Source organism: Morus notabilis, unplaced genomic scaffold (assembly GCF_000414095.1).
Source record: "Morus notabilis unplaced genomic scaffold, ASM41409v2 Scaffold317, whole genome shotgun sequence".
NCBI lineage: Eukaryota > Viridiplantae > Streptophyta > Magnoliopsida > Rosales > Moraceae > Morus > Morus notabilis.
Window position 1 is genome coordinate 618975 of NW_010363634.1, and position 15929 is coordinate 634903.

The 15929-nt window shown below is 35.3% G+C and overlaps 1 protein-coding gene across 1 annotated transcript; it reads left to right on the forward strand.

The window, feature by feature from the left end:
- Positions 1–5804: 5804 nt before the first annotated feature.
- LOC21405690 (bifunctional dethiobiotin synthetase/7,8-diamino-pelargonic acid aminotransferase, mitochondrial) lies at positions 5805–15706 on the forward strand. Its single transcript, XM_010104711.2, has 14 exons — positions 5805–6590; positions 7343–7513; positions 7735–7996; positions 8161–8241; positions 10628–10748; positions 11084–11220; positions 11892–11986; positions 12541–12656; positions 12745–12885; positions 13504–13637; positions 13750–13881; positions 13988–14122; positions 14908–15020; positions 15276–15706. The coding sequence occupies exons 1-14, from the start codon at positions 5917–5919 to the stop codon at positions 15451–15453; spliced, it is 2490 nt and encodes an 829-aa protein (XP_010103013.1). The 5' UTR covers positions 5805–5916; the 3' UTR covers positions 15454–15706.
- Positions 15707–15929: the final 223 nt, after the last annotated feature.

Genomic DNA, 15929 nt, shown 5'->3' on the forward strand with positions numbered 1-15929 from the left:
CAGATAACATCACTTCTATATCATGGCCAAAAGTTCAAAGCCATTGCTGTCCATCAGTGGGAAAGCTTTGCATCTAACATTAACATTACGATCAAACAAAAAAAAAATTAAAAATATTATTCGAACATGTTGTGTACTCTTGAGAGATTTAGCCCACGGAATCAGCCAGGAGCTACTAAGAGCTCATTGGCCTGACAGATCGTCAGACGAGTCGCAACCATTTATCGAGTCCATGACTTCCCATATCAAAGAATGACCTAGAAGAACGACTCCAACACATCAGAATCAAGCCGCGAGCTTCGAACAGTTCGTGACTCCCAAACGGACGGATCAACAGCTCATTCGGCGAGCTGCTCAAATAAAAAGAATAGCTTTATCTCTTATTCAAATATTCAAACTTCAAGTTTGTCTACAAGATATCTCCTATCAGAATTCAAACAGAAGATCTTATCCTACAAAGATTCAGCCATCAATCCTATAAATAAGGGCTTAATTCACACCCAAGAGGATCTCCTCCACGGCCAGAGAATTACACACACAAGCCCTAGCTTCTACTAGTGTTCTACACGTTTGGCAAGGCGCCTCAGAGCATATTTAGCGGAGTTCTAGGCTTATTTTCTCTTATTTTCTATATTATTCTCTCAAATTCCTCTATTCTCTCTTCCCGCTTTTTTCTCCACAAACATTGTAATTTTTATCAGTTATAGTGGAAGCACACCGAAAATCCTACATTGGACGTATAACAAATCTCTTGTGTCTCTGTCTCTTATTTACTTCTTCCCACATTTATTCTATGTTACACGATACTAACTCTCTGATTGGTCCGGATTCAGTCATTGGTCTAATACAAATTTGACTGTAGATTTTACCCTCTACATGTACATTACAGAACACAAGCCAAAGACGAAAGTTAGCTAAAAACCCATAAAACAAGCTTTGATTTTGGTTAAATTTTGCAATCAAAATACACATAAACAAATCAGTTCACCTCAAGGCATAGAAACAAAACCCAACGCAACATTTTTTTACATGAAAACCTAAACTCGAAAGATGCCTTAAGGTCAAAAGGGTGATTTAGGTTTTTACCTTTAAAACTTGTTATGTTTAGTTTCATGTCGCTAAAAATTTTCAACTTTTGGTGTCCACCATTAACTTTAATGAAACTTCTTGAATGTTCAAAACTATCATATTTTTAAAATAATAAGCATTTAAACAAAAAGGAGAAAAAAAATTAAAAACAAAAACGTAAAATGAAAAGAGGGCTCTCACTATTATCACGCTCATGCTCACCTTCTCTTTCATCTTTTCAAGTCAGATTATCGGCGATTATGGTAATCGAAGTACGAAGGTGGGTCGTTAACCTGAGTTGTGAGGATGGGTGGGTGGCAGACTGGTACCTCGTTTATTTTACCGATTCAAATTTTCAGTTTTAAGTTTTTACAGTAAAAATCTCTCATAAAATGTCACATCTAACTTTTTCTGCTACAGTAAAAAGCTCTCAGAAAATGTCACATCTTAGCTCAAATTAAAAACTTGAATCCGCGAAATGAACGAGGCCTGGGTCCTGAGGAAAGGCTAAATAATTATTTTTTTAACTTTTTTATTATTATTTAACATTTATAGTGCGTTTAGTTAGTGGATTCGTGACATGGTTTAGATCATGGTTCGTGATAGTGGTGGAACTTTGGGCCGGTGGGCAAGCTCGTTTCCTGAATTTTTTGGGCTCGGCGGGCAGGCCCATCTGCCGGCCCAACCAAAGTGAAAATTCAGGCTCGGGCTCGGGCAGCCCGAATTTGGGCACCTCGCCGGAGCCCGCTGCCATGTAGGAGCCGTCAACTGCCGTCTGCCAGAGTTTTTTTTTAAAATTTTCCGGCCAAGCCCGATTTGCCCGAATGCCCGACCCTCCCGACTGCCCGAAAATCATGAAGAAGGTCAAAAATACGACCGTTGCTGCCCGACCCAAATTTTGTCCGAATACCCGAGATGCCTGAAAACCCGTCCAACAGCTAGTTTTTTGCCCGAACCCGCCGAACCCTAAACCAGCCGTTGCACCCTGAATTTTTTGAAAAAAAAAAATCAAATTTTTAACCCAAAAATTTCCCTATAAATACCTCCCATCCCCCACACATTTTTCTCACTCAAACTCTCTCAATTTCTCTCAATCTCTCTCAATTTCTCTCAATCTCTCTCAATCTCTCAAATCTCTATTACAATTTTTCTAAAAACTATCACATTATCCTAAAGTTCTCTCTCTCTCAAATTGCTATTATTTTTTTTATAATGGATCTTTTTGGTTATAGTGGTATTCCTGTTGATGCCCAACACAACATGGAAGAAGGGCAATTTCCCACTAATGAATTTGTTACGCAAGAATCTACTAATCCGAGTCCTGGTGGACGTACTGGAGGTCGTGGTCGCAATGGTGGTGGGCGTGGAGAACGACGAGTGCTAGTGTGACTGCGTCTGCAAGTGTTGCAACCTCTAGGAGGAAATGCAAGCGCACCTCGACAGTTTGGGATCACTTCAACATAATTGAGGAGATTGACAATGAAGGTAACACTAAACATATAGCTCAGTGTAAATATTGTTTATCTAAATTACAAGGTGACACTATTCACGGCACCACACACTTGAGAAGACACTCCGAAAAGTGTCTTCAAAAGCTTAGCCAATTCGGCGGGCCTGAACTCCGCCAAACACAATTATCTTTTGATCGCGCAACCGGTGGTCTAACTACTTGAAAATACGATCCGCAAGTATATCGTATGGAAGTTGCACGAATGATAGCTGCTTTAGATCAACCACTTAGTTTTGTAGAGCATCCTAATTGGCAACGATATATTAAGGTTGTACATAATCCTAATGCACAGTTTACTTTAAAAACGACTCTTAGAAAAGATTTATTAAAATTATTTAAAAAAGAAAAAGAAGCATTAATAAACCTTTTACACTCGACTAGCGGGTGCGTTGCATTAACGGCAGATATTTGGGCTGCTGTTGTCAATAAAGATTATTTAGCTGTAACCGAACATTACTTTAAAGGATTTGATTTAGATAAGAGAATATTATGTTTTAAATGTGTTCTGGGATCATATAGTGCGGATTTAATATATAATACCATTTTAAATGTAATTGATGAATTTAGATTAAGAGATAAAGTAATGGCTATAACATTAGATAATGCTAGTACCAATATAAAAGCAATTGAGTTCTTTGAAAATGATTTAAGTTTATTCGGTGACGGTACTATTTTCCACCAACGTTGTGCATGTCACGTAATTAATTTAATTGTTAAATCTTGTTTAAAGAAATGGGTAATCACATTAAAAGAATTAGAGATAATATTGCATGGATTCAAGGTAGTAACCAAAGACAAGAAAATTAGTTTAGGTTCTTACAAGCATTAAATATACCTCTTAGAGCATTAGCGTTATTTATGCCTACAAGATAGAACTTAACTTACATAATGCTTCAACAATGCATCCCCTATAAGGATGTTATAACAAACTATGAGCTTGTTCTTTTGAGTGAAAAACTCAAAAAAAGGCAATTCGAATTACAACTTTATTCGAATTCATGTTCTTTTAAATTTAAACTCGAGTTTAGGATTAAAACTCGAGTTCAAGTTTCCCTTCAACTCGAGTTCAGAAACTCGAACTCAAATGAATGAACAATATTTTTTCTATTCTTAAAAATGCTATAACTTTTTCGTTTTAATTCTGATTGAGATGATTTTTTTTCTATGCGTTGACAACGAAAAGACAAATAAAACCCGACCCATATACCCTATTAAAATTTGTCATCAGCATTGAGTTTTTATTAAAATACTGTCTAAATACAAATTCAAGTTTTGACTCACTCAAACACAAACTCAAAAAGATTCTTATCTCAAACCATAATTCAAATGTATACAACCAAACACAAACTCAAGTTACAAGTTCAACTCAAGTTATAACTTAAATTCAACTTAAAAATTATACTCAAGTTAAACTCCAAAAGAACAAACCATATATGTGTGCAAAAGTAGGAGTAGGACATATAGACGCATATGATTGGCAAATTGCCGAAGTTTTGTATCAATTTTTAGGTAGGTTTCATGAAGTGACTCTAAAACTTAGTAGAACATATTACCCAACATCACCTTTAGCTTTAGGAGAACTTTTACGAATTAGTATTTTATTTAGCGAATATAAGGAGGACCCAATCTAAGCAGTTCCTATCCATTATATGGAAAAGAAATTTATAAAATATTGGTCTAAGTTGCCTTTGTTGTATGGTTTAGATACTATTTTTGATCATAAATTAAAATTAGAAGGTTTAGAAAACTTAGGTGAATTTTTAGCATAAATTGTAAGGACCAATATCCAATAATAAAGAAAAAACTATATTCGATCTATAGTAAATATGAGATTAGGTTTAGAGTACCTCATAGACTACAGGAACCGCAACAACAAGATGAAAACTCGCATTCATTCTTGAATGTTTTCGGGTTGAAGAAGAAGAAGAAGACAACTTAAACAGAAGCTGGGAGTGAATCTTCGTCAACAAGTGGCAGCGGCAGCTTCAACAAGCTTATGGCGTACCTCAGTGAAGGCTTAGTAGTCCACGGTACGATAGAATCGTTTGACTTAGTTTAATAGTGGAGGGCACAGACATTAACTTAGCCAATCCTAACTCGATTGGCAATGGATATATTTTCGATCTCAGTCTCCACTATTTCATCCGAACAAGCCTTCAGTACGACAAGAAGAATACTTGAGGAACGCTAGAATGCATTGCAAATGGATATTGTTGAAGCCTTGGTTTGCATTAAGGATTGGGATCGGGCTGATCAACGTCTACAGGATACAATTTCGCCGGCAAGCCAAGAATGGATTGATGAATTTAATCGATTAACATTTAATTTTGAAGACGATCATTCAGCTTCAAATTAAATTGTAACTTTGTAATTTGTAAATTTGTGTTTACTCTTGACATTGTATTTGTATTTGTATAACTTTGTAAGTTTGTAAAATTTGTAATTCGTCACAAAATGATTGCACTATTTTTTCCTTGCCAAGTTTTTATCCCAATTGAGTTTTTCTTGGTAAGGTTTTTAACGAGGCAATCATGAATTACGAATTTAATATACATGATTAATTTATTCAATTGTGTTAATAATGTCTATTGAATGTTGATTTTGATTTTTACATAATTTTAACACAAACTAACTTAATAATTTTAAAAATTAAAAAATATTTAAAAAAAATTCAAACTATTCGGGCGGGCTCGGGCAGCCTGCCGGGTTCGGGTAGCTAAATATAAGCCCGCGGCCCGTTCAAGGGCATTTTTGGGCTCAGGCGGGCGGCCCAAATTTTTCAGGCGGGCTTGGGCTCGGGCAAAACCTCAGTATTTTCAGGTGGTCGTGGGCAGCCCGTCCAAAGTTTCAGCATTAGTTCGTGATTCGTTACAGTATTTTTTTCACAAAAAATACACATAAATCAAAAATAATTTTAAATTATAATTCTGAATCAATCAACAAAATGTATTGTTTTTATAAATTTAATTATAATATAATATTCATAATTAATTTTAACAGTATGCCACGTCAATAAATCTATTAAATTTATAAATAAAAGTGGATGTATGAATAATTTAATTTATGAATTTAGAATTATTATTTAAAATTATTTTTAATTTACGTATATTTTTATAAAAAAAATACTATAACGAATTATAAATTATGATTCGAATTATAATTCCAACTATAATTCTATTAATTGAGGGGTGTTTTGAAAAAATCAGGAACCACCCAGTCAGTCAGTGAGACACACACCAGTCAGTCACCTGTCCAAACAAGTACTCTACTGCTCTAATTCCCTCCCCACTACCACTCGCCAACTCCAACATCTCTCCATTTCAAACCACCACAGCGCCATGCTTTCCCTCTCCTCCCTCCTCCTCCGCCGCCACCGCCTCCATTTCCACAAATCCTTCTCCACCCTTAGCCTCCCTCTCCGCCACCCAACCTACCTCGTCTGGTCCTCCAACACCTCCCTCGGCAAAACCCTCGTCTCCGCTGGCCTCGCCGCCTCCTTCCTCCTCCCTCTCCCCCTCCCGCTCCCCCTCCGCCGCCGCCGCCGCTTTCTCTACCTCAAGCCCCTGCAGACCGGCTTCCCCTCCGACTCCGACTCCGGCTTCGTCTTCCGCAAGCTCTCCGCCCTCTCCTCCGCCGCCGCCACCCACCCCTTCCTCGCCTCCCACCGCGTCCTCAAAACCTCCGCCGCCGATCGATTCGGAATGGCCGACTCCGATTTCCGTGACGAGTTCAGGTTCTCCGGCGGAAAAGGAGCGGACGGGGCTCCATCCGAGCTCATATGCGAGACGATGTTCGCGTGGAGGGAGGCGGTCTCGCCGCATTTGGCTGCCGAGAGGGAAACCGGCGCGGTCGAGGACTCGGCGGTGCTCGCAATGCTGCAGCGGCGGTTGGAAATGGGGTTGAATTCTGGAGTTGACGAGGAGGAAGAGGTGAATGCCTTTTGCGTGGTTGAGACCGCCGGCGGAGTTGCTAGCCCCGGGCCGTCTGGGACTCTTCAGTGTGACCTCTACAGGTGATTTCTCTGCTTTTTACCTATTATTATTATTGAGCATTATAATAATCACTTGTAAATGGATTTTTATTCCCTTTTAAGTAGAAACTCGTTAGGTAGTGTAGTACAAGTGATTGGCATAAAGTGTAAGGGACTTTGGCTGTAATTTCTAGAATTGGCGGTTCCAATTTGGCCTCTGGGTGATTCTGTCATGTTTGGCTGGTTCTCACTACCAAAAAGATTCAAAGAGAGTTTAGTAAATGTATGTTATTTGCAGAATAATTTGTGTAGTGGCCAAATCTTTTTTAACTTTTAATTTTTATTGTATGCTTTACAAGAATTTTCATTGTTTCATGTTTTTTCTTGTTTCATTTTAGATTTGTCTGCTTTTTAGCTAGTTTGGGATGTGTTTTAGAGGCTTGTTATCACCTTTTATATATATAATATACACACATATATGTATGCTTTTCTTTTTCTTTTAATTGTAGAAACTCGTTTATATATAATTATTTGGGCACTAACTCGTTTGGTAAACTAGTACAAGTGATTGTCAAATAATGTAATGCATTTTTGCAGTAATTTTGAGGAATGGGCCATCCCAATTTGACCACTCAGTGATTTATGTTTTAGCTGGTCCTCACTACAAAAGGATTCAAAAAGATTTTAGTGAATGACATTGTATTACATATGTAGCATCATGTGTATACCTGGTCAAACTTTTCTATGGTCTGCATTAGAATTTTCGTTGATCATGTTTTTTCTTATACTGGCAGACCTTTCCGTCTACCTGCAATCCTTGTTGGAGATGGACACTTGGGTGGTATTTCCGGTACTATTTCAGCTTATGAAAGTTTAAAGCTTCGAGGTTATGACGTTGTTGCTGTTGTTATCGAAGACCATGGTCTTGTAAATGAAGTGCCATTAGGATCATACCTTCGTCAAAGGTAATTTACATTGCCCTTATTAGTATCTTTGAGCTACATGAGCACCATTCTGTTTTCTCTGTTGCGGACTATGACATGTTAAATGCTTTATGCATGATTACAGTGATTTATTTATTTATTTTTTTTGGGCTTTATTCCCTATATTGCATTTAACTGTCCCTCTTATACTCAAGTAATAGGCAGAAATCTGCATGTTGAATTATAGGCATTTTTTCTTTTAGGGTGCCTGTTCTTGTGCTTCCATCTATTCCACAAGATCTGTCAGATGATTTGATTGAGTGGTACAAGGATGCTCGTGTTGTATTTGATTCACTTGTAGACACAATGCTATCGGCACATGCGGAACGCATAAAGAGATTGCGTGACATGCCAAAGAAGGCTGGCAATGTTATCTGGTGGCCTTTTACTCAGCACAAACTTGTATCGGAAGAAGATATCACAGTTATCGATTCACGTTGTGGAGAGAACTTTTCTGTTTTCAAGGTATGTAATATGTATCACCTGATAGTTTTTATGCTAATTTAGTGTGCATTTTAACTTTATTCTGTCATTATGTGTGTAGAACCTACGTTCTGGCAAGCTATTGTTCTTCCGTAATTGATTGACATGGTGGAATATGTTGCTAATTTTGTCTTATGGAGCTCTAGGCTGAAGACGATGGTGTTATAACTCAGCAATTTGACGCTTGTGCTAGTTGGTGGACTCAAGGACCTGATGCAATTTTACAGGTCAGACTTACGAGTATCTGTTCTGTCTATGGCTATTATTATATTTCAGTTCATGTAGTTGATTGACGGCTGAAGATCATCTTGCAGCTATATGCCTTCTTTTTCTTTCATTTTAGTATGTTTCAAGTTCATTGATTACTGTCTTTCTAGAAAATAAAAAACAACTATTGTCTGCTGATAGTGATTTCTGGCCGTATCAATTATAATTATCACTGGATTCTGTTTATGCCAAGGCTATTTGTTAATTTACTATTTCTCTCAAAAGCTTTAGCTATTAGGAGGTGAGCCGACATTAATTTTTATATTGTTCTAGCACTAATCAATGTCTATGATTGTATGAGCATTTGTGTTCATTTGTTAGATTGTGCACGAGAGCATAGTGTAGATGTTCTAAAGAAGGTGGGGGTGATTTCGAGTACTCTCTTATATAGCAAAAAATTTTGGGCTTGTTTAGTAACGTTTTTAAAATGGTTTTGTTTTCAGTACAAAAGTGAAAATGAGATTATTTGAGAATGATACTATGACCGATTCTGAAATTGTGTTTGGTTGGTCTTTTAAGAGATTGTTTTCGGTATGATAAAAAAGTAAAATCATGTTTGGTTATATTATGAAATCTTGTTTTGAGTACATATAATTAATAATGTTAAATTAATATATTAAGTAATTAATAATTATCATCACTTAGCAAATAAAAATTATTATATTAGTAATATAATAACAATGGATATATTATTATTAATGAGGACATTAGTAATTAAATTATATATATAATAAATAAATATGGTAAAAATTAAAAAAATTGTAATTAATAGTAAATATATGAGTAATTACTATGTTAGTAATGCACCCATAAATATTAGTGTAAAAGTAATTAATTAGTGTATTAGTAAAAAATAATTAGTATATTAATAATATATTAGTACTCTATTTTCTAATTAAATAATTAACTTTTAATTATATAATTAATTAATTAATTACTCACGTTGATCTAATAACCTATTATTTGATGTATTACATGATCAATTTTTGGTAATTATTCTTTAAATAATAGTTAATTATTATGTATTAATTATTATTGATATATATATTACACAATTAAGAATTATAATTTTAATATTAATTATTAACTGAGTAATTACTATTTATGTTATATGATTGATATATTACTTATTAATTATTTATTTAATAACTTAATATTAATAATTAATTCTTAGTATATTATAATAAACTTTTTTCAATTAATCTTTACTATTTATTACTTATTTTTATTAACAAATTAAAATTTTAATAGTAATAAATTAATATTCAATTTAATAATTAAGTAATTATTATCTATTTATTAGTTATTAATTAATATATCATATAATTAGTATTTAATAATTAATTATTTAATCTAACATTGTTGATAAGTATTAGAAAATGAAAACAGAAAAGGAAAAACAACTTTCAATTGTTTTCTAGTTTCTTCACAAAAACCATCCTCATTGTTTTTCTTTTTCATTTTCAAAATATTTGCTAAACAAACGTGGTTTGCAGACTATTTTCATTTTTGTGCCTCAAAAGACGTGCAAAAACGTTTTCAATAACAACCAAAAACCAATTCCAAACGCATCCTTTTTGTTCCCCTTAGTTCCTTAGTTTCATGGACGAGAAGGCTCTTAGTTTTGCTCTTATTGCTATTTTTAAACTTTTTTTTATGCATTCTTTTAGTGGTACTAGTTTGTAATAGTGCCTACGGCACTTTTGTGCTTCAAGTTCTATTATGCATGTTTCAAAATAAAATTATGAATTTAAAAATATAAAATATGAATTAAAAAAATCGTTTAATTTCTTAATGTAAAAATTTCACGCATTTTTATGATTTTTTTTTATTAAGATGCTTAACTTTACATGGTACTACATAAACTAATAGTTTGTAATTGAAATTTGACGCTGACTTTTGATAAGAAGAAAAAAAAAATTGTAATTGACATACATGCACGGTTTGTGAAGAAGAAAAAAAGAGTAAAAGAAAAGAAAAGACAAAGTATAAGTGTGGGAGTGTACAACATACAAGGTGTTTATCACGAAGTTAAAAACATCAAAAAAAAAAGGAGAGAGAAAAGAACAAAGTGATGTATGATTGTGAGGTGTTAGAGAGTAATTGAGCCATTTGGACTAAACTTTAACCATTTGATTGAAATGGGAGTAAATTTAAACCATTAGATTGGTTTAATGAATGGTTGAAGTACAAAAAGATATCGTCACTCCTATATAAGTTATAGATATGGGTATATGTTGCCATCTTGGTGTTTGTAATAAATATTTACTTCATACGCTGTCAATAGAATTGAGAAATGATGTCTGAAGGTCTTTTTTAATGTGGCTGTTATTTAGGTGGTTTCAGACTGAACTTGCAAGGGATATGGGTTATGCTGCTGGAAGATTTGGGCATGTAATGTTTCCTGAGAATGTGTATGAGCCAGCCTTAGAATGTGCTGAACTTTTGCTTGAAGGTGCTGGAAAAGGTTAGCAAAAACTTTCAATCGATGTTATGCAAATAAGGTTCTCCCACACCCAACAGATCCCAAAATCCCCAAAAACAAAAGGAAAAAAAGAATCTTTTAAACCACCTTCACATGTCATGAATCTAGGCTTCCTCTTTGATTGATGAATTTGTATTCGGTTGCTTGGCCTCTGTTTATTTAATCTCTTATCCGGGGTCAAACAGAGTGAATGTATTGTCGTATGGTGATATGCAAGGAAATTGGATTATGTGTGTATACTCATCATTTATCTGTATTTTTGTCCTCTTCGCTCTTGTTTTTGCTTTATCTTTGTTTAATGTGCATCTATAATGCAGGTTGGGCCTCACGATCATATTTTTCAGACAATGGATCTACATCAATTGAAATTGCACTCAAGATGGCCTTTCGTAGATTCTCATTTGATCATGGTATTCTAAATGATGACTCATCTGAAAGACGAACTGAGCTCATGGTGAGAGTCATTGATCCTTCATCATATAACTTCGCGTTAACTGGTTTGCACATATCATATTGATATCAATCTTGCTAAAGTCAGTGTTGTCCTTTTGATATTCTCTATCTGCAATTTTCCCCCCTTTGCTTGGATGCCATTCACATACATTAGTTTTGTTCATTTAAATAAATGCATCTTTACGCTTAATAAGATAATTTGACTTCGTCTAACAATAAAACCACCGCCTGGGGATTCTTGGTCCATGTTTAGTCTGCCTCCTCCTCAAGGTTGAACTTACCGTGAAATAATATTCTGGTCAATTCTTTGGTATAACTTTAGGATAGCTAATCAATCTGTTTAATGGAGTACATTGTTTGTGTGTAGGTAGTGCTAAAATAGTAATGTAAACTGTAAAGCGAAGGAACGTGCAGATCAGATAAACTGATCATCATTCCATTTTGTTTTTCTAAAGATGTGCATCAATGCTTTCTTTTTTGTGTTAGGCCGTTAGTGGGTGGAGGGTAAAAGTCTATATTTTTAATAATCACAGACATGCAAAGTTGGTTAGGTATTGCCTGGAAATGTAGACGAATCTTGCAACCGCTGACGAATATTGATTGTAACTTTTGAAATTTTGAGCATTTTTTTTCCCCTCTAAATTCTCATGACAATTTGAGTTTATTGTTCAGGTCCTAGCTCTTACAGGATCTTATCACGGTGATACTTTAGGTGCAATGGAAGCACAAGCACCATCTTCTTATACGGGTTTCCTCCAACAGCCATGGTATAAATGTGCTCTGAACATGTTTTCAAGCTTTTACAGGGGTGAAGGCAGTTGTGGGAGCATTAAGACGACTCAAATGACTTATGAATTTCAGTCTTAGAAAAGAAGCTAATGAATCATAAGTTTAACTGGTCATGGAATTTGGTTCGGACATGTGCAGTTTTAGACAATTAGTATCGTAACACATTGTGATGAGCCTGTCAATTTCCTCGCCCATCTTTATCTTTGATTGGGATTGAAATGTCTAGCAGTTTATTTTTATAAAAAGAAGAAACAAAAAATGTACCACTGCATAAAATACTAGAAGATGGAGATATAAGTTGATGGCGATACAAGAATGGTAGCTTGTATTTGATAAATATTTGAATAATATGACTGAAACACAACCCTCGCTTAACATGAAAAGAATTTAGATGTCAGTCAAACATTTTGTAGTTTGTGCTACTCATTGGAAGCTCCATTCCTCCTTTTAGTTTGCAATTTGTAACAAGAGAAGATAGCAAGGTAAGCTCTATTGGATCTTGCTAGATTTAATTCATAATTTTCGGTGACAGGTACACTGGAAGAGGCCTCTTTCTGGATCCTCCTACAGTCTTTTTGTGCAACAATACCTGGAATGTTTCCTTGCCTGAAGGAATGCGATCAAGTAGTGAGAACTTTGAAAACATAAGTGAGTCTCTGTCTCTCTTGTTATATAGTATTTATCTTTAATTGTCGTTTGTGTACCATTTTTCTTACATGCATTGTTACCTTTACAGCCTTCAGTTCGCGTAATGAAGTTTTCAATACAAACAGGGACAAGTCAAATCTTGCAGAAACTTATTCATTATATATATCACGTGTGTTAGAACAATATCCTAAATCAGAGGGGCTTGTTGGAGCTTTGATTATGGAACCAGGTAAGACAGTTACGTTAGACATTCTTTCCCAATTTCTTCACATGTGGTAAATTTCATACAGGGTTTATGCTATGGAAGGGTTGGAATTAATTTTTTGCTTGAATAACTTTGTTGATCTCATAGGTGTATATTAACAAGAAAGGGTAAATGGAGGGGTTCCCATGTACAGATTTTCTAGGTTCTGGGTCCATCCCACGTCACCACTTTTTATTTATCTTTGGTGTTTCTGATAGCCTTCTTGTCTTATTCGTTTCGTAAATTGTCATATTTGCGGTTTCCAAACCCATTTCATTTCTGGATAAAAATTTAGTATAATATGCAAGGTGTGACGATCTGACCTGGGTGTGTACTGGCCTTTTATTTTTACTCGAACTTGAGTCATTCAAGTGCAAACATTTGCTATGTCAGTACCGCAGAATGGTGACTGATAGGACACCAATTTCTAACATAGATGAACAAGAAATAATGAATCTTTGTTGAGTAAAACTCAAACACCTGCCATGTGTTTTGCACTCGTTACTCTGATTAAGAAACTTAATTAGCCTAATTTAGTTCACTGTGCCTGCTCTTTTATTTGATTGTGCATTTATGTCATCCTTTATTTAAAATGTTCTATAGTTATACAAGGTGCTGGAGGAATGCATTTCGTTGATCCACTTTTCCAGCGGGTTCTTGTAAATGTGTGCCGGAGTAAAAATATTCCAATTATCTTTGATGAGGTTTTCACTGGTTTCTGGCGTTTGGGTACAGAGGTTGGTTTTCTCTTGAATTCCCTACCATTCTTAGTATATCTATAATCATTACCACTTTATACTTTTCTGAAAAGTAATTTATGATTGATTAGTAGTTCGTCTCCGTTGACAGACTGCAGCAGAACTACTTTCCTGTGTACCAGATATAGCCTGCTTTGCTAAGCTGATGACAGGTGGAATTATACCTTTAGCTGCTACATTGGCTACAAATGCTGTATTTGACTCATTCATCGGAGACTCAAAGGTAATTGGTAGCAGTAGTTGATTTATGTCAATTGGGAATCGAGTCATTGGATCATGAAGTTACTCATCATTACTAGGATATTTACATCCTCTCTGCTATGTTATAGCTGAAGGCCCTTTTGCATGGGCACTCGTATTCAGCACATGCTATGGGATGTACAGCAGCTGCGAAATCCATAAAATGGTTCAAAGATCCTCGGACAAACCCTAATATAGTTTCTGAAGGAAGGTTACTTAGAGAGGTATGTGAAAGATGTGTTGTTGCTATTATTCTTATTTATGTCGTCTTATCTTTGACTTCTAAAGATGTTACCAAATAATTTTACATGCCTTCTCCAAGCTCTGAGGAATTGCTTGTATTGCTACTTGCTAGTATATTTGTCTTTGTTTGTCTTATGAAAGGCCTAGCATTTATACCATCCTTATGCGTTGAAATTTTTCAGTTAGGAATAATATGTTGATCCTTTGTTTGCGTCTAACAAGTTACTTAGTAAGCTAATCTGTTCTAGACATTTTTCTTTTTAAATGTCTGTGATAATATCTCTCTGTTTTCTTAGTTAGCTTCAATTGATTGATTAAGATTCCAAGGGTGGAGAAGTTGGGCTTGCATGATTTTGCTAATTTCACCTTGAGTGAACTTACTTTCTTTGGATAAATTAAAATATTATGTAGTTTTCTTTTTGGATTTTAGCTTGTTAATGTTAAGTAGCAAGATGTGGTTTTGCCGAGGCTTCAACTTAACCAACATTAAAACTCACATCTTAGCGAACCTGTTATGGATTTCCTGAAATTTAACCTATAATTCATTCAAGAGGCTGCTGCTGTCATCAAGATAATATTTAATGCTAAACTGCCTAACTCAAAAGGAAAGGCTGTGATATGTCTCACCATTTATGGCTTAGGCATTCGATATTTGTTTTCTTAAAGGGATTCTTGCTGCCATTGAGTTCGTTTTCTCATCCTTGGCCATGCTCTCGCATGTGGTCTTGTGTGGAATCTTTCCATTTTTTGTCTTTAATGTTTGTAGTTGTGGGACAAAGAACTGGTATATATGATCTCATCACATCCTGCGGTTGAGAGAGTGGTTGCATTGGGAACCCTTTGTGCCTTAGAACTCCGAGCAGAAGGCCCTAATGCCGGGTATGCTCTGATCGCTTTCTCTTGTTTGTATTATCTATTTAAGTTCTCGAGTATTGCCAGAAGAGTAGCTCGGCATATGCAATGCTCTTGATAATGAATTAGTGCCAGCAATTCCGAATAGTGAGTGGAATGCGAGTTTCACCGGAGGTTTTAGTGAAAATGTGATCATGACTAGAAAAGTTGGTGCTACTAGTATCTGTTGTACCATTTTCTTTGTTCAGGAGGTTGTGGTTGAAGATTTTATGCTATGTGTAGGTATGCGTCGACCTATGCGAGATCTCTTCTTAAGAAACTTTGTGAAGACGGTGTTTACATGAGGCCTTTAGGCAATGTCATATATCTCATGTGTGGACCCTGCACGTCTCCTGAGATCTGCCACCAAGTACTCACCAAGGTGTATAGAAGACTCGATGAATTTAGCCGAATTCGATGAACAAAAAGAATTTTGCGAGTACGATTTTAACCAACTCTTCCGGGCCTTAAAAGAAAAATTTGATGTGACAGTTTTCTAACTCTATAGGCTGAGGGATTTGACGATATAAGTATCTCATAAGAGTATTATACTTGTTATGTTTCATCTTAGTCATATTGCCCTTTGCTAGAATTTCAGGAAATTTATTCTGAACTTCCTTTTCCCTGGGGTGACAAGTTGATGAGCAAGGGGTTTGGAGGGATTTTGTATTCCTTTTCCGAAATTATTACTACTATTATTATTATTGTTATTATTATCATTATTATTCTTCTTGTCCTTGAAAAGGAAACTTAAGAAGTATGTAATGTTAGTGCTTTTCTCATGACAAGTCTTGCTTCTGGTGGTGGTATTGATATATCTATACTTGTTTGTTCTTGGTTTAAAGCAATCATATATCATCACGTAGATTTTGAATTTTGAGTTTTATTTCTACAGCT